The sequence below is a fragment of the Phalacrocorax aristotelis genome, chromosome 14 (assembly GCF_949628215.1).
Source record: "Phalacrocorax aristotelis chromosome 14, bGulAri2.1, whole genome shotgun sequence".
NCBI lineage: Eukaryota > Metazoa > Chordata > Aves > Suliformes > Phalacrocoracidae > Phalacrocorax > Phalacrocorax aristotelis.
Window position 1 is genome coordinate 5,215,754 of NC_134289.1, and position 26,996 is coordinate 5,242,749.

At 37.2% G+C, this 26,996-nt stretch overlaps 1 protein-coding gene across 3 annotated transcripts; it reads left to right on the forward strand.

Moving 5' to 3' along the window:
* The first annotated feature begins 329 nt into the window (after positions 1–329).
* PBLD (phenazine biosynthesis like protein domain containing) lies at positions 330–20,372 on the forward strand. Of its 3 annotated transcripts, none has more exons than XM_075109640.1 (10): positions 418–508; positions 1,690–1,820; positions 2,787–2,886; positions 7,018–7,116; positions 7,665–7,774; positions 7,922–7,951; positions 8,288–8,376; positions 9,528–9,706; positions 11,445–11,507; positions 17,777–20,372. In XM_075109640.1, exons 2-10 carry the CDS (start codon positions 1,734–1,736, stop codon positions 17,887–17,889), a joined length of 870 nt encoding a protein of 289 aa, XP_074965741.1. In that variant the 5' UTR covers positions 418–508; positions 1,690–1,733; the 3' UTR covers positions 17,890–20,372. The 3 variants fall into 3 exon arrangements, with proteins under 3 accessions (XP_074965742.1, XP_074965741.1, XP_074965743.1); XM_075109642.1 differs by having other exon boundaries at positions 1,690–1,790; XM_075109641.1 differs by lacking the exon at positions 1,690–1,820 and having other exon boundaries at positions 330–508.
* Positions 20,373–26,996: the final 6,624 nt, after the last annotated feature.

Genomic DNA, 26,996 nt, shown 5'->3' on the forward strand with positions numbered 1-26,996 from the left:
TCCTTTATTTTTGCGAGGCAGGATAGGGAAGGTTGTCCGCTATGGGCGCACACGACAGCTGCTCGCCCTCTCCTCGGCTGTAGTAAACCCACCCAAGGGGAACCTCGTATATCTGCCCTCCTAAATACCTCACCTCGGGCCGGGCGCTGCGGTTGAAGGGGCTGTTAGGGCGTTTCTGGAGCTGGTAGTGAGCGATGCGAGAAGGACATTAAAATGTCTTTCAAAGAGTTGAAAACAATCGGCGTTGGGGGTGCGGAAGGAGGCTTGAGTCCGCGTTCGTGCTCTGAAGTGACGGGATGGAGGCCGCTGGCTCCTCCTGCCGTTAGGAGAACATTAACCTACGGTTCCGCTGTCACTTGAGGGTAAAAAGGGTTAGAAAGTACCTTGCGGAAAACGGCTTAAGGCTAAATAGGCGCAAACGACAATGCAAATTCCCGTCTTTACAGTTGATGCATTTACAAACCGACCATTTTCTGGAAATCCTGCGGCAGTTTGTCTGCTTGAAAATGTAAGTTTGAAAAAATAACTATTTTATCAGGGACTGCAATGGCATTCGCCATTCTCTACTTGACCTGAGCGCTCAGCACTGCATTAGATTTTGCTTACTTTACTCAGGAGTCCTGATCGCAAGCGTAGTTTGCTGTTGCTCCGGAATACAGAGAACTTAGCACAGGGCTATTATTTTTCTATCAGAATTATTTCATACAAGATGTACGTTGTATATTTTGTGGGTTTTTAAATTTTTTAAAAAGAACATACTGGTTTTATTCTGAGTTAATTAAAAAAGAAATGGCTTAATTTCTTAAGCCAATGGATTCAGAATGAAATCTCTGAAAGGAAATGCAATAACGTACAATCAGTACAAAATAGTTTTCAAATGAAGTGTTAAGGTGTGGGGTTTGTGTTTTGTGTGGATTTCCCCTCCCCCCACTTTTTTTTTTCTCTTTTATGGAAGGAAAGGGGGACTATAGACCTGGATCCGAGCCTTTCACTGTTAGTGTGTCAGGTTCAGCTTTAGCCAAGTTTAAACAACCAGTCTTTATTGCTTCAAAGTTACATGGTAGTTTTACTGCAACTGACAGTAGTCATCCTCGTGGAGGTGTTCTGAACAGTTGCTACTAATTGGTATGCTGTTGACAATTTCTACCAAAAACTAATTATTAAGCTGAATTAGAAATTTGTAGGCCTTATGTTATTTGTATAGTAACACGTGATGAAGACTTTAAGTATGAAAATATATGTAGAGCAGTCAATGGCAATAGCTTGTACTAACAATATGAATCCTTTTTACATGTTCCTAAGCCTATCTAGATCTCAATATAGCCCTCTTAGCAGATCAGCTAAAGTTATGGCTGAGAACATCTCACTTCAGAGGTATTTTTGGCCCCCTGAAATCTAAAAACTCCCTCTCAGAATGAACTTACTTTAAAACTATGAGCTTCTAATTGCAATTTTATATTAATTTTACTTTATTACATCAATATATTGTGAGGACAACTTATTTGCATGTTGCCTTTGGAGCGCTGAGATTTTAAAGTTTTTCCTACAGTACCTGAGGCTAGAGGCTTTAGTGTCAAAGTTAAAACTGAGGTGCAGTTAAAGCTGAGATTCTAATTCATAATTTTATTCTATTCTCCAAGAAAGTCTGGTACAGCTAGCAGCAATATTTCTGTTTTCTGTTCCCTTCAGAGTCCCAGCAGATGCTTTATAAAAACAGTTGGGAGTAACGCAGAATGGCAAAACCAGCCCTTTCTGTGTTCCAGAAGTGCCACAGGATGGCAGTGTTTCAAGAAAGTTCTGTTATATTTAATAACATTTTGGTTGGTCTTTGTTCTGGTTTAGTATCTTTTTAGTATCTAAGTGACAGTCAGAACTCTTTTCCTGAGCAGATACTGTAAAAAGTTAGAATGTTGTTTCACTGTATAGAGTTCACTCTGCTGATACTGGTCTATGATACACATCAGTAATTGTGTCCTATCTGTAGTACGGGATCATTGGCTGTAAAAGATTAGTTATTAAGGGAAATGAGTAAACTTAGCAGGACAAATTTTTATCTCTCAGAGGCTGAGCCTGACCAGGTCCACTCAGTACTTTGTTTATGTTTCAGTATTTTCAAGACCAGATTTTCAAACCTGCATAATTGTGGGGAAAGAACAGTGGAACAAGGGTGAAGTAGAATTTTATCCAATTGCTACAACTCATGTATATGGGGCCACTGGTTTAATCTGCAGGCAGTTAGAGTAGAATCTAGTGCGCTCCAGCTTCTTTGTTTTTGATCTCCCCATAGCTTCTACTGACGTAGCATATGGTTGCTGCTGTTCTAGAGTAGTATCGAGGGTACAGCCGTAAGTGCTCATCAGCCACCTTGGCCATTGCCCTTGGCATTACTACGTACCTCTTAGGGGCATGGATTTTTCAGAGTTATAAAAAGAGAATTGCAGTTATTTTTAGATTATGTTAATAGTGACTTCTCAGTGTGACTTTAAAAAAAATAGTTGTGTTCATGGAAAGACTGAGTTTAGATTTTTTCATGATTTTATTTTCCATGTATTTCAAGAATTTGTAAACTAATAGGATAGATATTAGAAATGCCCATGTATCACAGTGATTGAACTATTTACCCAATTTTATGCTTAAAATTTTTTTCCTCTCAGAAAATATTTTGAACTAAAAATGAATCTATGTTTTATTATAATAGAAAATGAAACTACTGTATTTATTTGACAGAAAGTTTGATTCTCCATTTTTTGGCCTGCTTTTGATCAGATTTGTTGTTTCATCATTAGGACTTGGATGAAGATTTGCACCAAAAAATCGCAACAGAAATGAATCTTTCAGAAACTGCTTTCATCAGAAGACTGCACCCTGGAGATGACTTTACCAAAAGTGAGTGGTTCTGTTACCTTCCAACTCTCTTACAAGGGAATAGGAAGACACGGGGTGTGCATTTTTAAGGAGTGGTCCTAATTTGTAAGACAGCCAAAGCAGAATCTTGGAGTTGTCATGTATCTTTCTTAAGATAATAATAATAAGGCTTTTGCATATGGATTCCTTAAGAATTTGTGCTGCATATCAAATTCATTTTACAATACACAAACATTTTTGTTTTGTCCTGGTGGACAGGAAGCTCAACATGAGTAAACGATGTGTTGCTGCGGCCAAGAAGGCCAACAGGATGCTGGGTTGCATCAAAAAGGACATCACCAGCAGTCATTATCCTGCTCTACTCAGCACTTGTCAGGCCACACCTGGAGTACTGTGTACAGTTCTGGTCCCCTCTATACAAAAAGGATGTGGCCAGGCTGGAAGGGGTCCGGAGAAGGGCCACCAAGATGATCAGAGGACTGGGAAGCCTGCCATACGAGGACAGGCTGGGAGAGCTGGGTTTGTTCAGCCTTGAGAAAAGGAGGCTCAGAGGGGATCTCATCCCCAGGTACCAGTACTTAAGGGGTAGCTACATAGAAGATGGAGGTTCCCGTTTTACAAAGAGACCCATGGAGAGGACAAGGGGGGATGGACACAAGTTGCTCTTGGGGAGATTCCGATTGGACACGAGAGGGAAATGTTTCACAGTGAGGACAGTCACCATTGGAATAATCTCCCCAGGGAAGGGGTTGGCTCGGCCACGTTGGGCACCTTCAAGAGTCATCTGGACAGGGTGCTGGGCCATCTTGTCTGGACTCTGCTCTTCCTAGAAAGGTTGGACTAGGTGATCCCTGAGGTCCCTTCCCACCTGGGATTCTGGGATTTATTATTCATAAATTAGACCATTTGTTTTAGTGCCTTTCACTAAATAAGCAAGCAGTATATAGAAAATCCCCTAAAAATGCTATGCAAAGGTCCTTCACTTAATAATTCCATTACTACTAATGATCTTCTGAGATGATTTCTTATTATGCAAGAAGAATAGAGACAGAACATGCTTATTCCAAATGCAAAAGACTGCAAAGTGAGTAGAACCTGGCTTGGCTGTTCAAGAAATCATCACTGGGGTAACTGTAAGCTGTTACTTGAGTTTGTCACAAAATCTCATAAGCCATCTGTGGAGCCAGTACTGGAAAATACATGTTTCCAACAAAACTGGGAAATATGAGGTTGCCCAAATCAAACACATCTGGCTGCTCATTCGATTGGTTTGTGTGGAGGAACTTCGCTGGTGTTCTTTGGTAGGGCACGTCTATATGAGGGGAGAGGAAATGGACACACAGTAAACAAGATAAGAAAATATCAGAGTCTGGTCAAAATTTCTTCTTGGATTAGTTTTCAGCTGAATCAGTTTGCTGAATCTGCTCACTTTGCAGTCGTGTGGTGGCTTCAGCCAAGGGGCTGGAACCCCACTAGCCTGGAGTTAGATTTCAGGTTAAGGTATCATGTTGGCATGCCCTCGCTTTGTTATGACATAGCGGCAGAGACAGATAAACAGCTTTGGGGTTATTGGCTGTCTGAAAGAGGCCCTAGAATGATATGCAAAGAAACTGTTCTTTATCATTTGATTGTTTGTTCAGGGAGTAGGATTTTGTACAGTCTCTGTAATTAAAGAGGATTTTCCTAAAGTAGTAACTATAATCACTCACTGCTATTGTTAATAAATTGGAATTTGTTTTAGGGTTAGACTAATTGCTTGAACAAGAAGCGCTAATACTTTTTATTTTTCATGTTAACATTTTACATGTTAACATCTTGGCAATATGTTTAATACATTTATTTGTTTTCAAGTCAACCATATCCAACAGCATATAAAATGCCAGCTTCTTTCTCATTGAAGTGCTTTTTGATATTAATTGGAGTAGAGTGTGTGACATCAGACCCAAACAGCTGCTGAAGAGGTGCACAATTTTTTCCAAAGGAATTTAGTCACTGAGCTACACTTGAGAATATGTGTATTGAGGGGTGGTGAGAGAGAGTAGACCAGGAACAACAGCGTGTCATTTATGAGGCTATCATCTGCTTCTCAAACATTAATTGGTGTAGTAAATGCTCCTGGACAAAGAATAAGTTTTTGCAGGAGTATGAATTTGTGATCAGTGCATTTTCTTTGATTTTAATTTTTAACAATCTACATTGTTTTAGGGATACATTGATTTATGAGAGTACAAAATTTCTTCTCAGTCTGAGTACAGCTGTGTGTCTCAAGCATCCAGGCAGGTGTTCTGAGTCATGGAGCTTGCCTGCCTCTGGTCTGTCATGGCTGACTTCATTTTTTTTCGTGCTTTCAGCCACAGTTTCCACTTGGGGGAGTGCATTAACACCAAAGGCAGGCTCACAGCTGCGTTCTGTGTCTGCCCAGTCTCAGAGCACTTCTCTGCTATGTCCATTAGTTTAACCCACTAGGTTTTGTTGGGATTATATTTGTTTTCATCAGATAGGGGCTGACTCTAATGCACTAGCTTTTCACAGAGGCAATGACAAGACTTTTTTTTTTTAAATATAGTTTGTTTCTCTTGCACCTTTTGTGTTTTTACAGTGATTATTAACTTGATATATTTTCATAAGCATTATCTTAAATGCAAGAACTCTGCAAAAGCTACAGGAAAACAAGTATAGTGCACTTGGGTTCCAGTTTTTTTAAACAACAAATAGAAAAATGATTTCTAGTGAAATGGAGGGTTAGTGTACATTAGAGGCTTTTACCAGACTTGACTTGTGGTTTAAGCAAAATAATTCATGACTGACCTAGCTCTGATACAGGCTCTGTTATACCAACAAAATGACCTTTAACCCCTAAAGGGTAACTCAGCCTGCAGGTGTATAGAGATCACGACTGTGGCTTCATAGGATTCCATAATACACAAGAACATGGAGGCTTTATCTTCTAAATTCTCTACTTTATTACACAATATCACAAAAATCACCACTAGCAAGTATACCTATGATTAATTAAGTGAATATATATATATATCTCTCTCTCAAGCTATTACAAATTATTATCACTGATGAATAGTATAGCAGGGATCAATAATAGCAGTGAGAAATATATATATTAAATTACAGGTTGCTACAAACTTATCAAGAATATAACAGTAGATACACATATAAGTAATCTATCATAAGTATATATATATGCTATGAAGCACATTGAAGATATTCCAGAGGGGAGGACAGACAGATCCTAGAACAGGATGTAGCCATCCCAGAAGTGGGAGAACAAACCAAACCGAGCCCACAGTGCATCCAGCAGGGGACCAGTACCTAACTTAGAAGTCTCACTTCAAAGATGATCTGTGTTGGGGAGTTTGGAGTCAGCCATGTGTCTCCCCGGCAAGAGTCCATGATCTCATAGAAGGTTCATGCAGACCTGTTTAGGAAAGGGAAAAGTATATGCAGCACTGAAAGTTCTTGGAGAGAGGAGCTCCATTTTCGGTAAAAATTAAGTAATTTTTATATCATAGAGACATAAGAGAATGCAGGACACCATCTCTTCAAGAAGCCAGTAGATAGTGGTAATTTCTATTTTTCACCTGGAAGAGCCAATAGATGATGATTTCTGTTCTCCCAGACTAGTTTTTATTTTTCAAGACTGTTTTCCTGTTCTTTCAGTTAGACCAGCCACTGGCAGTTACTGATTCTTACTTTCTCAGGATGTTTTCCTCTTCTTCCAGACTATTTTTTCAACTTTTCAGGCGATAAGTTGCTGTTACAGTTTGTTGGTTTTGTGCTTATCAATGGTATCTCCTGTTTCTAGCTACACAGCAGTACTACTTAGGTGCCAGCTGTGCTTCTCTGGGATGCTTCTGGCTCCCAGGCCGGCAGGCATTTCTACTCTGCAGCCCTTTTGCTCTCATAACAAAGTAACTTTCCTCCATTAGCATTAGACTCCTGTTGTTGATCTGGCTCAAAAGCAACAGCTATTCCAAAACTCAGTACAAAATAGGTTCCTAAAAGTGGGTTTGAGACCAAGACCTATTATAACATGCATTTTGATTAACTGAAATGTCATCACTCTGTTTAAAGTTTTGAGATAAACTGAACAAATAGACTTCTTCCACTTAATAATGCTGAATAAACTTTATTTTTTAGGTTCCTGCTTTGGACTCCGGTGGTTCACCCCAGCCAATGAAGTTCCTCTCTGTGGTCATGCTACACTTGCAGCAGCTGCCGTGTTGTTTCACATACGAGGTATGTTTCCAAGCTTTTTATGACTAACTTTTTAGAAAATTCATTTCTCATTAAGAAGATCTCTGTTTTCTACAACAAAAGCATTTAAATATTCAGAACATTTAGAGAACATATATGGAGATACCTTAGGTATTGTCTTTTTTAACTGCTCTGTAATTATAAGGTTGTAGTCTGATGCCTACACTTGAATTCCTATGCCCTACTATTACTCTTATTAAAGAAAAGTGGGAAATGTGCCAACGTCATGTGGGAGAGGTACAGTAGAATTTGACAAAGAGTGAACATTGCTCTTTCTGTTAAAAGGAAATTCCCATTCATTCTAGGAATGTGCAGGGGAGAGTCACTGGCATTTGCTGTGTTTATTAGCCTCAGCAGATTATTTATTGAGCTAGTTGGGAATTTTGTCTCAGAATACAGGTTTTTCTGTAGTTGTTATATTTTAGCTGCACAACTTTCTTTTTTGTGGATACACTGAACTACTCTAAGAGCTATAATAATTTACATTCGAATTCCTATGTTTGATAATGTTGCAATGTTTTTTTCTCTAGAAAACAAAAATGCAGTTCTCACATTTGTGACGCTGAGTGGGGAATTAAAAGCCAGACAAGTGGAAGATCATATTGTCCTGGATTTACCACTTTACTTAACCTACCCACAGGTCAGTCAAAATTTTATTCATTAAAGGCTTTCAAGGAAAGTATGTGTTTATGTTTGTACGTGTATGTATCTTGCAATAGTTGGATGGATGCATACATATATATGTTCTATTTTTTACAGTGTGGGTTTTGTTTTTTTTTTGCTTCAGGTACTTCAGGAAGTAGAAGAGTTAATAAAGGTAAAATAATCTATATGTGGTCTTAGAAGCACATTTATAGTAGCTGTACTTAGTTTTATGTATTAAAATGGCTGAAAAGTGGCAACATGGCATTGCTTGATTCACTCTTGAACTTGAAACGCTAAACTTTAAAGGTCTGAGTCATGCAGCTCAGGAAATGGAATTCTCCAGAAGGCTGCAGTTGAACTTTTTGCTTGCATGTGCTTGAGGGCTGCATGAAATACCTTGTATAGTCCCTGTTCTAGCAGGGAATTTGTTCGATGAAAATGTTAAGGAAATAATATTTCATATTCCAATGATGATATTTTTCTTTGTCTCCTTTAACTTTTCCACCAGGCAGCTGTTGGTGACATGGTTGTTCAAGATCTCCGTTATTCTCCTGACACAAAGAAACTCTTAGTCCGCCTCAGTGATGCTTATGAAAGGTGTCGTATACTTTTTCAAAATAATCAAGTTGCAGAAGTTGAGTCTGCTTGTTTAACCTCTATTCCTTACACACTAGGCTCTTTTATCTAGTTTTAAAACAGGTGGATATTAAAAACTCTAACAGAAACTCCTGTGCTAAATAGTTATTTTACCTTCTCATCTGAGTTTATTGGACCTGCAAAACTGAATAAGCTCAATCTGAAATCTGTCTCCAAGAGAAGGAGGTCTAGGAAACAGTTTTAATGATGGTGTGTTTTCTACATTCATCTGAGTAAAAAAAAAATGATCCCATAACCTAGCAGGAAATCAGGAGCTTTGCTTCTCAAATGAAGAAGTAATAGTTGCATAGCTATAGAGGCCTGCTTAGTGAGGCGGGGCACATTGACAGAATGCCATGATTCTTATTCCCATTTGACTGTAATCTGTTTACACATACTTAACAGCATCATAAGTAGCTTTATAGAGGAAATTCCAATTCAAATTATTTCAAAGCCTTTGTTAATCTGAGAGCTGAATTTCATTAAGTCAAGTATGATTTGGATATATATTGCTGAAATGCAAATTCTTTAATCAGGCCAAATTACTATTATTTTCACTTGAAGTTTGGCCTAACGTTTAAAGATTGGGCTAGTGGGGTGATAGAAATATTCTCAGCTGAATACTTATTATTTTTACTTTCAGACTTTATTTTGTAGGGAGGTATCTGCAACTTCAGACTTGAGGCTGTTGCAAAGTGCTTTCAAATCCCCTGAAGATCTGAATGGTGTTAGTTGTTTGCTTGCTCTGAAAGGAGGTGTAGTGCTTACTCTTCGCATTCTGTAGTGATGAAGTATTTCTTTCAATGATTGAAATGTTGAAACAAAAGTGTGCATTTTTGTAGCTAATATTCCAGGATGCTCTGTTTTCAGAAATAAACAGGAAATGCCTGGCTTGAACTTTTTTCTCTGCTCACTCTGTGCGTATGATATTCAGCATTGTCTTCTGTCACATGGCATTGGGAGGACAGTGCTAGGAATCTTATCTCCTCTAACATTTTACTATGGCTGTTTTGGGATTGTAGAGAAGGTGATTTTGTAGTTTTCTGTTTCTTTTTAATACTTTATGTAAAATGAAGAATACGGGCTATTAAAATTCTGTAATTATATTCAAGGTCTGATTTGGAAGAACTGCAAGTGAGCACACAGTGCTTTTTGTCAGCTGAAAAAACGGGAAAGGTGAAAGGACTCATAGTCACTCTTAAGGGAAATTCCAGTGGAAAACATGAAGGCCATGATTTTTACTCCAGATATTTTGCACCTTGGTATGGAATTGTGGAAGACCCTGTTACAGGTATGCGTTTGTGTGATAAGTGACTCATGTTTCAGTTCAGTTAAAAGGTTCTTATTAAACTTCATGCATCTGGTTTTGTACTTTGGAGTCTCTCTTCTAATTACTGATTTATATGGACAGCAGGAGGGCATTCATTAAACTGAAAACTTTCATGACTGATGCCAAGTCATTCAGAACAAAATCAGCTGCTTGCTGTCATGAGACTGGATATTCCTGTGTCTTTTTCAGATCTTTTCCCTGAAGTATTCAGAAAAGTGAGAGACTAGTGTGATTGCAGTAGCGGTTCATATGCATTTTTGTTGGTGTTCTGTTGTTTTTGGTTTTATTTTGTGTGGTTCCCCCCCTCCCCACCTCCCCACCCCCACCCCCCGCTGAGATCTCCTCTAGTTTTGTGACACTTATTGTGGATATTCTCAGGCCTATGAATAATATGAACTCAGCTAGTTGTATATTTAGGGACAGGAAGGCTAGTTCTCTGCCTGTTCCACTGATGTTCCACTCAGTAGGTGTGATGATGATTGCTGCAGAATCATGTTGTTTGCTTAGGTATCGGGTAATCACAGGTTAATTTTTATAAGTGTGAGCTTGGTCAAAAAAGCTCATTAAACGTTTTCCTAAATAAAGAGAAAACTTTCTTTGTTGGAATAACGCTAGCCATTCAGCACTCCTAGCAGAAAGAAAGGTTTACAAAAAAAAAAGCCATGTATTTCAGTTATTTTTTAGAGCTTTCAGTGCTCCTTTCCTGATAAAGCTGGGGACAGAGTCTGGTAGACATATCTAATCCCAGAGCTCATTCTTTAGGATTTCTGGGAAGACTAGTATTGATATTTTGGAAAAGCTAGAAGTTTCCTGGATCTCTGAGATTTTTCTAAGCTTGTTACAGCTCACTTTGCTTGTCTTCCATCTTTAAGTGTCCTTTCTTTTATAGAAATAAATCTTTTATTGTATTGCTGAAGTATACTTTTAACAGTGTTATGGCTTTATATTGTATTTCTTTTGTAATGATTCTTTAATAATGCTACATGTCCTGGTGTCCTTGAGCCCTGATAATTATAGTTACTTCACAGTAGGGTTTCCAGCAGAGCATCTTTGCCGCTAGCTGCTACTGTAGACTGAAGCAGCATTTCTAGCTATGAAACTGAGAAGTCATCCTAAGTTTTTAAGCCATCTGTTGGTCAGGAAACATGAAATTGGTCTTTTAGTTTCCAGAAGCTGTGGTGCAACCTTAAAGATGTCCTGAGTTACACCCTGGGACTTACCAGCATTCAACACTGAAAAAAACCTGAAGTTTTATTGTGAAAACTGTTAGGAGGGGAAATGCTTGTTTTACACAGTGACTTCTATCCACCTGTTCCTATTCTTAAAAAATATCCAAAATCCTGTTCAGATTTCATTGAATAATTAATTAATTTTGAGATTCTGTTATTAGGAAACTTCACTTACAGTGAGCAAATGAGTATTTTGGCTCGTATTTTAAGTGGTACTATTTGTTATTCCTACCAGTCATAGCTAATCACGAAGCCCTCATCAGAGGATGAGGAAGTCATACTGCTTTATCGTAAATAAATGGAATGTTAAATCCTTAAATTCTGTCTGCTGTGGAAACTCTTGGTTTTTTTTTGCCCTAGATACACACGTGGCACTTGATTCATATATGGATTTACATTTTGAACACGCTAGCTCTGTAAAGTAGTGATTCTAATTTAATTCTCTATGTTGTTTTCCAATTTCTTTTCAGGATCTGCCCATGCTGTTTTAAGCAGCTACTGGTCAGAACAGCTGGGGAAGAAAGAAATGCTCGGTAAGAGAAACTGTTTTCTTGCAAAGCTGCCTGTTTATGTGAAAGCTGCTCACTAAAAAAGAAAAAGATACACTATTACTGTAATCCCAATTGTAGCAATAACTCCCTATCCATTTTCTCAATAGGAATAGAATAGTATGTAGTATTTTGTGTGTGAGGTAATCTTTAAGAAACTGCTTTCTTTCCTACCCACCAACACGATTCATCATGCCTACCGGGAGTTTGAAGTCTTGGTTTCTGGATTGTAACTCTGCAGTTAGTTTTTGACCTCAGCTTTTGGATTTTAGTTCTCATGACCTTTCATCAAAACTGAAGCTTGGTGAACCTCAGATGATGTTGTTTTTATGTTTTGATTGAATTTTACTTTACTACTTGATCTTCATGGCTTGCACTTTGGGTATTTGGAACAGGTATTGGTATTTTCATTCATGATGTGTACTTTTCAGTAGAATTTAGGCAGTGTTTTCCTTTCTCCTCATGTATATTAAGATGAGAAATGAAAAAAATCATATGGTTTCTGCCTGATTTTTGAATTTTCTTGAGAATTACTCCAGAGTAATCCCTTGAGTGACTTCTTTAGGAAGCTTAGGCTTTAGAATAGCTAGAGTTTTTATAGCTAGAGAAGAAGAGATGATGTATTTTTAACATGCAGATTCTACTTACAGAATGTGCTTTATGGTAGAGGTTTTTTCTGGTTTCTGATACGTCTGTGTATTTAGGTATGAAGATCAGTTTTTCTCAGGATGATGATCTTTTACATGGTAGCAAGGAAGAATATAAGTAAGAACAGTCACTTATGTTATAAGAACAGAAAGAATGTGGCTGATGTTAAATATGTAAGAATGGGGGAAAGATATATGGGCATTGGCAAATTTTATTTGTTTGATTTTTATTTGCAGTGTTACTTTTAAATGATTAAGCCTTAAAGGAATTTGAAATTACTGGACCTCTGAAGTCCAAGAGATCTATTGGTATTCTTTCCATCAGTAAGATACGCTTATTAGATCACATATTTGTTGTTAAGCAAGAAGCAGAAGAGCTTGGTGGAAAAAAAATGAAAGAAACTGTTAATACCTGACAACACCAGATAAAGAGGTGTTGGGTATCTGTTTGCTTCTCATGTTTCTAGTGCTTTGCCAGAGAATGGAAGAACAAGAGAAGCAATGCAAAATACCCTTGCCCCTATCTGGTTCCCTAAAAGGGGGCAGGGGGTTAAAATTCTTTCATGTACCTGACAACAGTTAATTCTTTGGTAACATTTAGTTTAGAGCAGAAAATGCATCCTTGATCTAATAGGGTTCCTTGTACATAAAAGTAAACACTTTTCCAAACAAACAGCTTCCCTGAATATAAGCCTTTTTTTATTTGGTCAAATGAATTTCAAAATGGATTTTCTTTAGACTGAGAAGCTCTTTAAAGAATCTGTTTGCCCTCCATAGCTCAGTATGGTAATCCACAATGACTGAGACCTTCGCCATTGTGAATTGAAGGAAAGGTGGAACATTCTGTTCCGAAGATCTCATATTTGCATTTCCACCATACAAATCTGTGATAGTTTCCATAATGTTGGGGGGAAGATTCCAACATATTTTCTGAAAAGGGGAAACTGTCTTTGGTAATGCATCCTTGTGGCTGGCTGTTTCTCAGAAGGTTTTGACATTTTCAGATGTTAATGCTGAATTTAAAACACTTCCATGCCACCTGTAGGCACTACTTCTTTAAGTAATCAAACAGACAGGAATTCTGTCTCTATTTTTAGATTGTAACTTTCTACCTGTTTTGTGTTTTCATGTGTTTTGTAAGTACTGTGCCATTTCCTCTTTTAGAGAAACTATCTCAAGCAGCAAAGGCAATTCATACTGTAATCAGCTTCTCTAACGTGTTCAGCACAAAAAGAAGTCCTATCTTCCCACAAGATAAATTTTTTTGTGTGTGTGGTAGAAATCACACAAAACAGATTCAAATGAACTTGTTCTCTTTAATATCTGATCAACGTGTGGTCTCTACATGTGTTTACGAGAAATAACTTCCTTATATGCATGTGACTGAGTGGTATCAGTTATTAGGGGGGCAATTTCTATTACTAATGAGATTATTTGGAAAAGATGGCAAATCAAAAAGATTTCATATCACCAAAGATGAATAAATAAGAGCATCTTTTGACTTTTTAGAAGCCTTTGCAGTAGCGTCATGGTTTAACCCCAGGCAGCAACCAAGAACCATGCAGCCACTCACTTGCTCTCCACCAGTGGGATGGGGGAAAGAATCAGAAAGATAAAGTGAGAAATCTCATCGGTTGAGATAAAGACAGTTTAATAGGCAAAGCAAAAGCTGCACACAAAAGCAAAGCAAGGAATTTCTTCACTCCTTCCCATGAGGGGGCAGGTGTTCAGCCATCTCCAGGAAAGCAGGGCTCCATCACGTGTAACTACTTGGGAAGACAAAATGCCGTAACTCCAAACATCCCCTCCTTCCTCCTTCTTCCCCCAGCTCTATATGCTGAGCATGATGCCATGTGGTGTGGGACATCCCTGGGGTCAGCTGGTGTCAGCTGTCCCGGCTGTGCCCCCTCCCAGCTTCTTGTGCAACCCCAGCCCACTCACTGGTGGGGTGGGGTGAGGGGCAGAAAAGGCCTTGACTCTGTGTAAGCCCTTCTCAGCAGGAATGAAAACATCCCTGTGTTATCAACACTGTTTCCAGCACAAACCCAAAACTTAGCCTTGTACTAGATACTATGAAGAAAATTAACGCTATCCCAGCCAAAATCAGCACAGGGAGCTTCTGTAATATCTGATACCTTTTACTGCAAGAATAAAGGAAGATTTTCTTCCATAAAATGAAAGGTCTGTTAGTTCCAAAATAAATCAGATATGAAATAATATAAGAACGAAGAAGGTTAAATCTATTGTCAGATCTCTCTGGGTGTTGTGACCTCCAGGAGGAGGTCAGCTGCATCTCTGCTGAAGTATCAGACATAATTTCCTGTGTTTGGGTTCTCTTCCTACTTTTATTAGACCAAATTGTTAAACAGCCACCACCCCCATCAACTACAATGAGAATTTTCCAGTCTTTTTACAAGGTGAAATACTTTATGATCTTTCTTGAAACTCTGTACATATCCTTGAATTTAAGCTGTGTTAAATCAGAGTTCAGTATCAGTCCTTGCCTTTTTTTCATTTGAAGAGTCTCTGCAATATTAAAAAAATTCTAGTCTCTCATATCAGATGGATAGACTTTCACAGTTGCTAATGAATGCCATATTTAGCAACTGTCTCTGTATCCGGCCCTTCACATAGTTTTCACATTTCTAAGATAACATTTATAAACACACGCAAGGAATTTGATATAACCAAATAGATTATAGAAGACTTTCCAAATTATTGTGATGAGAAGGGGCTTTATCCAGGACAATTGTTAATCTCAGGTGTAGCTAGAAGAATCTTTCTGCACCTGCTTACTTCAGACAAGTGTATTAATTTGTGGGGAAAATTTTGGTCCTTTGGTTCTTGTTACTGCCTTTCCTTTCTGTGATTCCTTCCCAGTAAAGAACAGGTTTATAGCATTTGAGGTTGTTTCTTGATTTTTTTGGGGGGTGTTTTTTTGTTTGTCTGGTCTTTGTTTGGTTTGGGTTTTTTGGGGGGGTGGGAGGGAGTGATGACACCCAACCAAAACCCAAACTTGACTTTGATAACTGTAAGATCATACTTTCATGAATTTTGCCAGGATTTCTTTGAACACAAAGGCTGTCTTATCTTCTAACTTTTCAGTCTCCTCACTTTTTTTTTTTGTGAAGAAATCGCGTTATTCAGAGAGAACAAATGTGCTTGTATTTAAGTTTTTGCTAATTTGAATTCTTATTGAAGTTAAGAGTTTTGCAGAGCTGTAACTGTAGCTTTCGTCTGTCCTGGGTAATCTCAACATATAGATTGATCACATCAGGTTTATACACAGGTGTAACTTTTCTGCCAAAGGAGAGGTGTTTCCTTCCATCAGTCACCAGATTTATCTAACTTCTTTCTTAGAATAAAAAAAGGTCATGGAAATCTTAACTTCACTTAAGGAACAAGTGCTTCTTTCATTGGTCCTTTTTTAGGGTTTGGAAATTCAACCAAAATAATGGTGATTTCTAAAAATAGGTATTTTTACAAGAGTGGCACTTGTTCCTGAGCTGATGTCGTTATGATAATGTCATGAAGAAAATCCATTACTCCTGAAATTCTGTAAGCAACGGTCATTTAGATACATCTAGGCTGATAAGAAGCTCCTCAAAACAACAGGATAATATTAGTACAAGGCCACTGGCTGCCTTGTGAATGCAGTGGTGCATGATTCTATGATTCTGTGATATCAGCATGCTCAATTTCACAGTCCTTGTACCTGCTTTTAAACTTTTCTCTGGCTCAGGTTAATGACAGAGGAATTCAGGGCACTGTGAATTCAGCTGTTTTGTATGTTTCTACAAATCAGAATGTACATATATGGTTTTATGTATATGTAGTATGAGATATTCCTAGTAAATACAGCATGGAATGGATGTGCAACAACTTTGGGATCCAAAAAGCAAGTGCACATCAGAGATACTTGAATGTTTCTGGAGTCATTGCTGTTAAATGAAATTCTCTAGTTATTGAAATGTTCCATGCAGGTCTATTTACTTTTGGACACAGTGTGAAATATCAATGCTTCTGTGTGAGAGAAAGAAAAGGTCAAGTATTATTTTCTTACAAGCTTGGGTAAAATATTCTTTTGTTGTTTTTCTTTTTTTTTTTTTCTTCTTTCCTTCTACTTTGAAGGTTTCTTTACAAATAAAATAAAATGGACCAGTATCAAACCAGTCTTAGTAATCCTGCCATGAAACAGACAGCACTGATTCCATGTTTAAAGAAAAAAAAAAACCAAACCAACCAACCTCTGAAGATTTGAAATAATTAATGTCTTTTATTTACATCTACTATCATGAGGGAGTGGGAGAGTTTAGCTGTGTATCACCACTTAGCAATATTAATTGATCAAATTTAGCATGGTCTGGATCTTTAGGTGTCCAAAATATTCCAATGGAAGGCATTACTCCATACATAGATGTTGTTCTGACAAGTTAAAACCAATAACTGGTAGTTCTATAAATGGAAAAGAACAGAGAGCATTGTTATCAATCTCTCTATAGCTCCTGTTTCCACTGTTCTGGAGCATTCGCTTTGTCTGAGAATCTAATATCCTGTTATAAGGAAGATGTTTCTTGTCAGTTGTGGCTGAGAAATTGTTTTAAAGCGTACAGTATATATGCCATCTGTTAGAGATCCTATGCTCTGTCAGGGTCTGAATACAATCTCTACCCACTTTACAGGTAGTGGGTTTGTGAGGAAATACACGCCCTTCGGCCCTAACAACTTTCGTAGTAGTTGGAAATTCATTGAGTAAGTAGACTGTGAACATTAATGCCTCTTCATCCATTTACAGCTTTTTACAAAACCAACACTATATGAAACGCAAACCTCTGCTAAATGCCATCTGAACCAGACCATTTTCTGATCAAGTAGTTGTGCAGCTAAAATTGGACTACTGAACAAGCTGCAGACTAACATGCTAAGTGAGCCTTATCGTCCCACCTGTACATGACTAAACAGTCTAGGCAAAAGTTCAGTTTTGCAATTATCTACAAGTGGAAGGCTCTTTCTACCTAAACTTTATCCAGCTGTATATAATCCTGAATATAAAATTTAATATCTGTTCCTGTCTATGTAAGAATTTGGTCTCAGTTTGTGACAGCTGAAGCAGCATCTATGTTTCTTTGTAGACTTCTTCCACTGGCTCCTTGAGTTTTATTTACCCATCAGCAACACATTCTTTGAATCTAGTATCTACTTCAGATGTTCAATGCCAGTAAAGTGGTTCTTCATTCTTCTGCAGATAATACTCGCTGTTCTTCCTTCTTACCTGCTGGACCTGTCTATCCCATGAATGGGAGAATTCAAGACTTCTATAGATATACAAAGGAAACTTGGTTGGCTACATCACTGCAAACTATCCTTCACTACTTGTATTAACTAGCATCTTTGTCAGACTCAATAGGCAAGTTCTCGTCTGAGGTACACCCTCAGCTAATCTTCATCCATACAGAGAATTCATCCAGGGTATCCCTGGTACAGTGCTTGCCCTGGTGCTGCTTGCTTCCTGGAGACAGAGGCCTCATTTCCCTGAATTTTCATGAATTTTTAAATAATTTGTGATAGATACTAGTTTTTTAACTGTGGGTTTTTGTTTCCATTTAGCTTTTCAATGTTCCCACCGTGGAGGAGAGTTGAAGATTTCACTGCATAATGATGGAAGAGTTGATATTGCGGGCAAAATTGCTATTGTATTAAAAGGAAACCTGATTTTCTGAAGAAATTGACACTAACAATTTAATCTCCCACACCTTCAAATTATTCCTATTATGCTGATTATATTTAGCTCTAGGCAGTGAAACACCACTGTCCTCAAAAGTCTTTGATAATTTATTGTCCATTTTTAAAAACTGCTTGAAAATGCTCACTTCTAATCTTCAAGATCCTTGGCATTGTTTTCTTCACTTTCATCTCGCCACTTCATATGTACACTGACCTCAGAAAATGTCCAAGGATGGCTATCTTGTCTTCTTGCTTTTAAATTGTTCTTTTCTTTGTTTCCAGATTCCATGTTAAAAGCCGTTACTGCTTCCTGGATTGAATTGTAAACTTTTCTGATTGATAAAATAATCAAACTTTTCCCATATCCAGTTGTTCTCCATGAAATCTGACTACAGCCCTTTTTTTTTTAAAAAATAATCTTTTCTCTGCCATATATTGAAATTATGCTCATATGTTCATTAATTTACTTGAATTAATATTTGAAAAAATATAAATGGTTTAGAAGTGTGCTTTATGGTTCCCTTTTATGAACAGTATTTTTCAAAGATTAATGGTATTGCAGTGGCTCATAGTACTGCTGCTTAGTCAATATTTTTAATTAAAGCTTTAGCAGAAAGATTTAAGAGATTGACGTAGTGTTGCACATGAAACTGGTTAAAGGCTGAAAGGAAACTTCGTTGGTTACAACAATATCATTTACTTTTCAAAGACCAAAGATTTGCTCCTAAATTAAAAGTTTCTTCTGTAATTTTCTTCATGAAATGTAGTGCTTCAGATTTTGTCAATTTTCCTTTAGTGTTCTCGTCTTTCACAGAATGGCAGGGATTGTAAGGGACCTCTGGAGATCGTCTTGTCCAACCCCCTGCTTGAGCAGGCACCCCCAGAGCAGGGACACAGGACCGCGTCCAGGCAGGGTGTGAATGTCCTCAGGGAAGGGACCCCACAGCCTCCCTGGGCAGCCTGTGCCCCTGCTCTGGCACCTGCACAGGGAAGGGTTTTTTTCTCATGTCTAACCAGTCTTTCTCTGGATTTCTTAGGAATATTGAACTGTTTCAGTTACTCTAGCTAAAATTCTGTTTTCCCTGTCACAGAATCACAGAATCACTTTTGTGCTAAGCTTTGCTTTAGTTCTTTTTCTTTGGAATATTTCAGGATTAAGTATTTTGAACTCAAAGGCATTTTCATTCTGTGGGAACAGCTGGATGTCAGCCCTTTATAAATGATGAGGAACTTAGTTGTGCCACGTTCCCCTATTTCCAGTTATTCTGAATTTTATCATAACTCATAACTTAGATCTTACTTAAGCCCGTGTAGCTGAAGGCAAGTAACAGTGTGAGAATCCTAGGATTGATTTGAAATAGAAGTTTCTTGCTTCTGCTGCTTCGCAGACTATGCCTAAAATATGATTTAAACGCACTACAAAGTTCAAGAGCTAGGTGGCATGCAGAAGGAATCACCGAATGGAAATGCATGTTCTTCCTCTGTATTCTATCTTGCTGAAGTTCATGGACCTGAAACGTGGTTTATAAACATGGATCATCAGGTGCAAGATGCAAGACACAGCTATGGGAGCAGCTTAACGGCAATGTTGCAATGGCATTTTTAGCAGCCACCTTGACCTTGCCTTCTCACAAAGCAAAATGATCATGTTCTGGTGAATGACCTGCATCTTCTCGAGCCGCAATACTGCAAGCTTGTTTTGCTGCATTTGCTACTTCCTACTGGCTCATGCAAAGAGTGAATCCAGCCCATAATCTGAGATGCTTTGGAAAAAAACAACCCTCCTTAAGAACATAAATGAACTAAAGAAACAATTATTGTTCACCTGTCTACACTTAACAAATAGACAGTACAATTAATTTTTTTACTCTAGGGGAATAATAATGAACAAAGCCTGGTAAATTTTAAATATACTTGCTATCTAAATTTCCTGACCAAACCAATATCTTTGCTGCTTAATGCATTAGGTTTTTTTTTATAGTTTACTACGACTTTGTCTCCATTTCTGTTCAGGATAGAAAAATGCCCAGAGCTCAGGTGGGAGGCTATGCAGTAATGTGTTTGTAATCAACAGATTAGTTAATCAGCCATGATTTATTAATGATGAATTAATTATACCTGATTGTGCAGTTCTGCTGCCTAAATGGAGCTTTACAGAAGTTATTTTATTAATCATCATTGTGCTAATTGCAGACACTTACAGAAGGATTGCTAATTAAACATGCAACCATATGCAAAACAAGCAAGGCTGCTGAGAGCGGCAAGAAAAAGAGCACCCATTTTCTGAGTAGCAAATTTGTTCTCATGAAATACTGTGTAGTTGACCTGGAGATCCTAATTACTCACTAAGACTTATTTTAATACCTTGCACATTTTCAGTCAACAGTAAAGGAAATTAATTGTTGTAACAAATTCTGTCCATCTTTCCTAGTGCAAAAAATAGGTTGTGCGAACTTGAAATAAAATGATTTAGAATTTGTGTGGCCTTGTTTCACATTTTCATGTGAAGGATTTACTTGTTGGTTTTATTAGCTGTACATAGTTAAGTTAGATTGGATTAACTATCTTAACTTTGAGCAAGATCCTGAATACTAAGTTACCTTAGGACCAAATGAAATGCCTGATTACACTTGAAGTGAGAATTCAGACTCAAAATCGCATGAGTTTCACATCAAGAAAAAAGAGGAACGCAGTGATGTTTGACCAAGTTAATTTCCAAAACCCAAAGTCAGCACAGAAAATGCAGAAAGGAAGCAGTACTTAAAGGTAGATTTCTGTGAAGAGACTACTATAATTTAAATAAACATTAGTGCCATATGATCTTCAATCTATGCAGAACAATTTTTAGGTCCTTATAATGCTAAATACAATCATTGAGATTAGATAGATTAGATGTAGAATTTCGTGCAGACTTCATCATCATGGACTTTGAATGGACTCTTTTTTGATGCAAGTTGCTAGGCCTTCCTCATTAATTAAATAAAATATTATTTAAGAGAGAATTTTCTGGAGCTGCCTGTATAATATTACAATTAGAAACATAGAAGTTTGGATTTTAATGTTTCTCTATGAAAATAGTTAACTTGCGTTGTTTTCATTAAATTAAAATGTTGAATCCAAAGTTAAGTGAAGATACTAAGTGGAAGTTTAGAAAAATGCAGTGTCTGTTTAGTGTTTCTGGTGCAGAGGATTTGCAGAGCTGTTTTGGGCTGCTCTCTTAATGAAGGCTGCAGCATAGGGATGTATTGGACCAAGGGCAAATTATGTGAAGGGAAAATACAGTTCCAAAAATTCCCGTGTGCTTGAGAGTTATTTGTCATGAGAGTGGCCAACCAAAGGTCATTAAGTTACAGGCCACTGTAAGTTTTTAGTAAATTCCTGGCTAGATCCAACAGCCAAAACATGAAAATTTAAATGCACGTTTGCTCATTTTGCTTCTCTGGTGTGTGCCTCTGCAGAGGCATAGCTCACGTCGGGGCCAGGAAGAGAGCACGCAACCATGAGGAAGGAAGCAAAATAAGAAAAAAGAAACTGAGCAACAGAAATCATATCAGTTTGTTGCTATGGAAATTAACGTATAGCTAGAAGGGATGAAAAGAAAATGGGAAGCCATTTTTTAATTCAATAAGCCATTTAACAGATTTACTTAAAGGATTAACGAAAATACTTCGCATCTCTCTTGTTATCTAGATGAGGATAGGCAGAGAGCATATATTGAAAGGTTGCTAGCCAAATTGGAAAAGTTTGCAAAAGGTGGGAATAAAAGATCTCACAAATGTGTGCGCAGCAAGAGGAGCCATGTGTTCCGTAAAGGACAGGAAGGGAAGTCAGCAACAGCTGAGGCAGTTATTTCTGGGAAAGAAAAGATTTCTTTGTCTTGGTATTCACCAGAGTGACAGGGAAACATGCTAGGAACAGAGGGAACCTTCTCAGAAGTGAAAAAAGAAACTAAATGAAAATGAATGGTGATTCCATGTCAGGTAAAAATTAAATGAGTTTCATTAAAAACTGAAAAATCTGCCAGTTAAGCAGTTTGATTCTGAGTTCTAATTTTTTTTTCCTGGAGGAGTAGATCTGTCTTTAAAGTCATTATCAGACTTAAACAAAAAGACAGAGCAAGGGGTTTTTCTCAATTGCTGAGTCATTGCCCTTCTTTTATTTCCTAAAATTTACTATAAACCATAATTAAAAATTTTCAAAAGAATGGGAAGGTGAAGTAACAAAACCTAATATATTACCAGATAGTTGAAAGTGTGAAATTTTTTTTTACTACAGGTCAGTTTTAGACTAAGACCTTTAGGCTTAACATCTAAAGCAGAATGTGAAAAAATAAACATTTCTAAGTCTGTTGGTTTCTTTAGTGAGAGGTTCAGTTTGACTTGTGTTTTTGCATTACCGATTGGCAAAGGAGAACATTCCCTGGTTTTTGAAGTCATAGATCATATAAACCTAAGTGTTGAGCCACTTCCCAGCATTCTGTGGCTGTTTTTGATGATACACCCAAACAAAGAAACCACTTTCCCAAATGTAATTTTTGTCCTGTTAAGAATTACAGGGTAGATAAAATACATTAAGCAGACCCAAGAAAAATTCTCAAGAGTGTTTCTAGGATTGTGAAGAGGAAGGAGTTTGAAGGAGAGGAAGTGGGTTTGTGAGGAGCAGGAAGAGAAGAAGGAGGTGTAATGGCTTTGTAGAGACTCTGGTACGTGAGCATAGTTAAAACACTGAAGGGGGTGCCCTCTGTTTTGCCACTAGTTGAAGTTAGTGATGCAAAGACAGTTTGTATGATCTGGGAGTTGGGTTGAGAGGAGTTAGGCTAGAGAAGAGATTATGTAGATTATAGAAAGCTGGAGCAGTGTATGAGGTGCAGCAAAGACAGGAACTTGAATTTGTATTCAGATGCATTCTGTGCTGACCTTCTGCTATGCTTTGGATCCAGACCAAAGGGGACTTGCCCATCCCACCAAGCTGAATTCAGGTAGGAAATTCCAGCTGGAATTCCTGAATTTTTCCTTTGCTTCAGAAAGCCTCCTGTCTCTATAAATATGGTTGTAAACAGAAGTAAATTATAGTCTTAATGACTATGATAATTTCAGTCACCCATAATCAGAAAGAAATGGCTCCTTTCTGAACAGAGTAATTGTTTTAAAAACAGCCTTTTAGACTTTCCTATGTTTATGCATAGCAGCTTTCTGAAGATGTGTCTGATTGTCTTACATAGTTAAGATTACAGCCTCAGTTCTTATGTGTGTTTTTAATGAGTACGGTTACTACAACTTCCAGAAACCTTTCAGCAGTTAATAAGAACAATAAATAAAAGTACCCTCTTAATACGAACTGCAGACACTTTCTCAATAAAGTTACAATTTCAGCAGAAAAAAAAAGTAGATTAAAAGGAAACACCTGCTCCTGTAAATTACTATGCTGCAGGTAGCAGCCCAGGAGACTCTGCAGATGGTTCTGTATTTGCAAAGCTGACCTCACCACCCCTTCATCAATCTCTGACTGATTGATTCTCTCCAAAGCAGAACACACCATATCCCAAGGTACTAGAAGACACCTTTGAATTAGTCCCAGTCAGAATACCAATTAAGTGGTACTTTTGTTTCATTTTGGAAATTCTTAACAAAGGATTCAATCGTCTCATCAAGCTCTAGCACTGACTAAAAGGTGGTACAGTCAGTTCCAGGAAGAGCTCCAAAGGGAATTGTACTTCAGGAGGTGTAATCTTTGCTAGCTAGATTTCTCTGCTGACTGGGAGCGTGGATCAAGTTGTGCTATACCCTAGGATTTTGTGATGGACAAAACAGAGGTGGAATCGTGATCCTTAAAATGGTACAATATAAATCAATCACTTCAGTTAACCTTCCCTGCCAGCCAAGAAAAAGTAGAAGAGAGGTCATAAGTTCCGAATGTTCATTTTTCCTCCTCAGCTGTTTGCAGGCACCTTATTTCTCTTATTGGACCTGAGACTGATAATGCTGGTCTTTTCTTAACTAGGACAAATTTTCTCACATGCTGCTTTCGATGTGTACCTGTACAAAGGCCTTATCGTACAATGTATGGAGACCAGCCTAATCAATACATCCTTTTTTTTTTTGTGGAAGAGTACATTAACAGCCTTTCTAGAAAACAATCCTTCTGAAAAAAATAGGTACAAGCTTGTGTTCCGGGTTCAGCCGTAGAAGTTCCTATTTTGTCACCCATACTCCTCACAATTCAGAGGAAGACAGAGTACAGTGACACATTTTGGCCTTCAGTGGTACCAGTAAAATATTTGGGTTTTTTTCCCCTTCATTGAGCACTTTGAATTTTACAGCTTCGTTTTTCTCTGAATGCCTGATTTACTGAACGGCTTCCACTCACCTAAAAGAAGATACCTGCTTTCCCTAAAGAAAAAGATTTAGAGAGTAAGGGAAATTAATCTGCATGCAGTTTGCCAGAATTCTTTGTAGTTTCAGACTCTTATTGGATCACTGTCTTGGATTATTAGGTAGCTTTCATAGTGTTTTCTGCATTTTATAGATGCATATATATAAAGTCATCATCTCATCCGATGACCTGAATACATATCGCAGACAGTAATAGTCCACAAAGCAATCTGTGCACTGAAGCCAATACTTTGTGATTTGCCTATAGTAAAAAGACATCCAAATTTAATATAAAAATGCAAGCTTATGAAGAATGTATCATATTCCTTGGTAAAATATCTGGGAATTTTCTGTGGAAAATATATTCTGTGTTTCCAGTTCATGGTTTTCAAACTTCATCCTCCAGCTATTGGATCTTTTTATAGGTTTGTCTGTTAGAATAAATAGCCCTTGCTGTAAAGCTTGCATTCTTGACATTTTGGTGCTGCAGAACTTGGGTGGGACATTTTCCTCCTGTTTGACTCTAAAAACATCCCTAATTCTTTAAACTGGGATCCTGTCTATGGCAAGATGCAAACCAATATAGCTTTTATTCAATGAGCATTTTTCTGAATTACAAAAATACAGTTATTACTATGCTCAGGTGTTTTTTTTAAGCTGTAAGGAAAAACAAAGTAATACATACCTTTTTGCTTCTCAATCATATACGAAGAAGACCAGCTGCAACAGAAATATAGCTGCCTTACTGCATTTTTTGCATTAGGAATTAAGATCCATGGGTAGTTGATGTAAACCACAAAATATGCAATTAAATAAGCAAGATTGTGTTATTTATTTTGTATATCTAAAAGGAAACCTATTTAGCAGAAGTGGCTGAATATATTGCTGTAAAAAGCTTTTAATTTGAAATTGGCACTGTGATGTTAATTAAGTCTGAGAAAACATCCCCACCCTCAAGTTGGGATGATTCAAGAGAAAACTCCACTAAAATCTGATAGAATGCTGTCATTTGAGATCCTTGAAATCCCTGAAACAATAAGGAATAAAAAGAAACAGCTAGTTTAATGGGAGAAAAAACAAACAACAAACTTTTTGGTACCAAATATTCAGTCCTTTTTTGTATATACATTGGATGAAGTGAGGTTTTGCTCTTCTAGCCATGGTTTATCACTTTTTATTCTCATGGACCTAATGGGAAGCATTGTCCTTTGTGCATTCTAAATCCAGCATTATGTATTAGTGATCACTACATTAAGTGTTTCTTTATTCACAACCAGCTTTACTAGTGGCTTTTAGTACATACCCATCACATCTAATTCACTGTAGTTTGGAAATGTGACGCTTGGGAGATTTGAAAATCTGAAGCACCGAATGCTACCTTGTGCCTAACTAGAACATCTTAATCTTTTAGAATTGCATTTCTTTTGATGGAAAAACCTCTGTGGCGTCCTGCTGTCCATTTGGACAAAAGAGCAGATGTGTTACGTGCATGTGCGCTCATCTGTCTATGGCAGGATGCAAACCAATATAGCTACAAAATTTACTAGTTAATTTGGAAAGCATTAATTACAACATCAGCCTTTACAGTTAATCGTGTAAGCTCTTACTTAAACTGAGGGTGGATTACTTAATTTGCATAAGAGTTTAATTATAAAGTAAAAATCTAATGGTAAAGTACTATAAAAAATGAAGTGAGACATATATATAAATTTTTTCGGTATGTGTGTATGTGTGTAACTATCAATTTGTTTTAAGGTTTCCTTTCCTTTTACCCATATATTTGATCCTTCTGGTTTTTCAGTAAGTTTCAAATTTCAGCAAGTAAAGATAACCTTATTGTAAAGGGTTTTTTTAATAGTATGTAAAAATGTGCTTGTGGAAAACAAAGATTTAACACATGCCGCCCCAGAAAAGGTGAATGCTGTGCTTTCATTAAACAAGCCACTTTCTAGTTCACACTAACAGCGTTACAAACTGATGTCCTGGAGGACCAAAACTTACAGCTATTTTTAACTTTGGACACTTGATTAGTCCCATTAGCTGCGGTAGGATTACATAAATATGGGAAGTTAAGCATGTATGTAAAATTAGTATATAGAACATCTGATCAGAATTCTCATTTTCTCTACTAATGGGATTTTTGTAGGACATTTCTTCACTTAGCATTCTAAAACATATTAATGGAATATTTATGTGACAACTATTATATATTACTAAACGAAAAGAGGTTAAGTCTGCAGTAGTATGTTTTAAAACACAGTATACCCTTATGGACACAGAATATTTAAAATGCCATGAGAGAGGATTTTTAATTTACAAAACTGAATACATTAAATCTGAATTATATATATCAAAAGCATTTGATCCATTATTAAAATTATTCAGCTAATTTCTTTAAGTATGTATTATTTTGTATTTAAATAATTTAACTGATTTCTTTATCTATATTCTTCTATATGTATTCTATATATATTTCTTTAAATAGAAGTACCTTGAAAAGGCACTTACCTAACAATTTTTAGAAAAGTTACTAAATATGTTATTGAATAAGAGAATTCTTCTATCTCATTTTCATGAGGCACCATTTGACAGTTCAGATCCTTGAAAAGGTTACAGAAAATATTGTCACTTCTTATTTGTACTTTTTTTGGGGGGGGTTATATTTATTTTCTGTGGTTTTTTTCCAGTGCAAAAGTGAAAGTTAAGAATGCTTCCGAATAAATATCTGGACT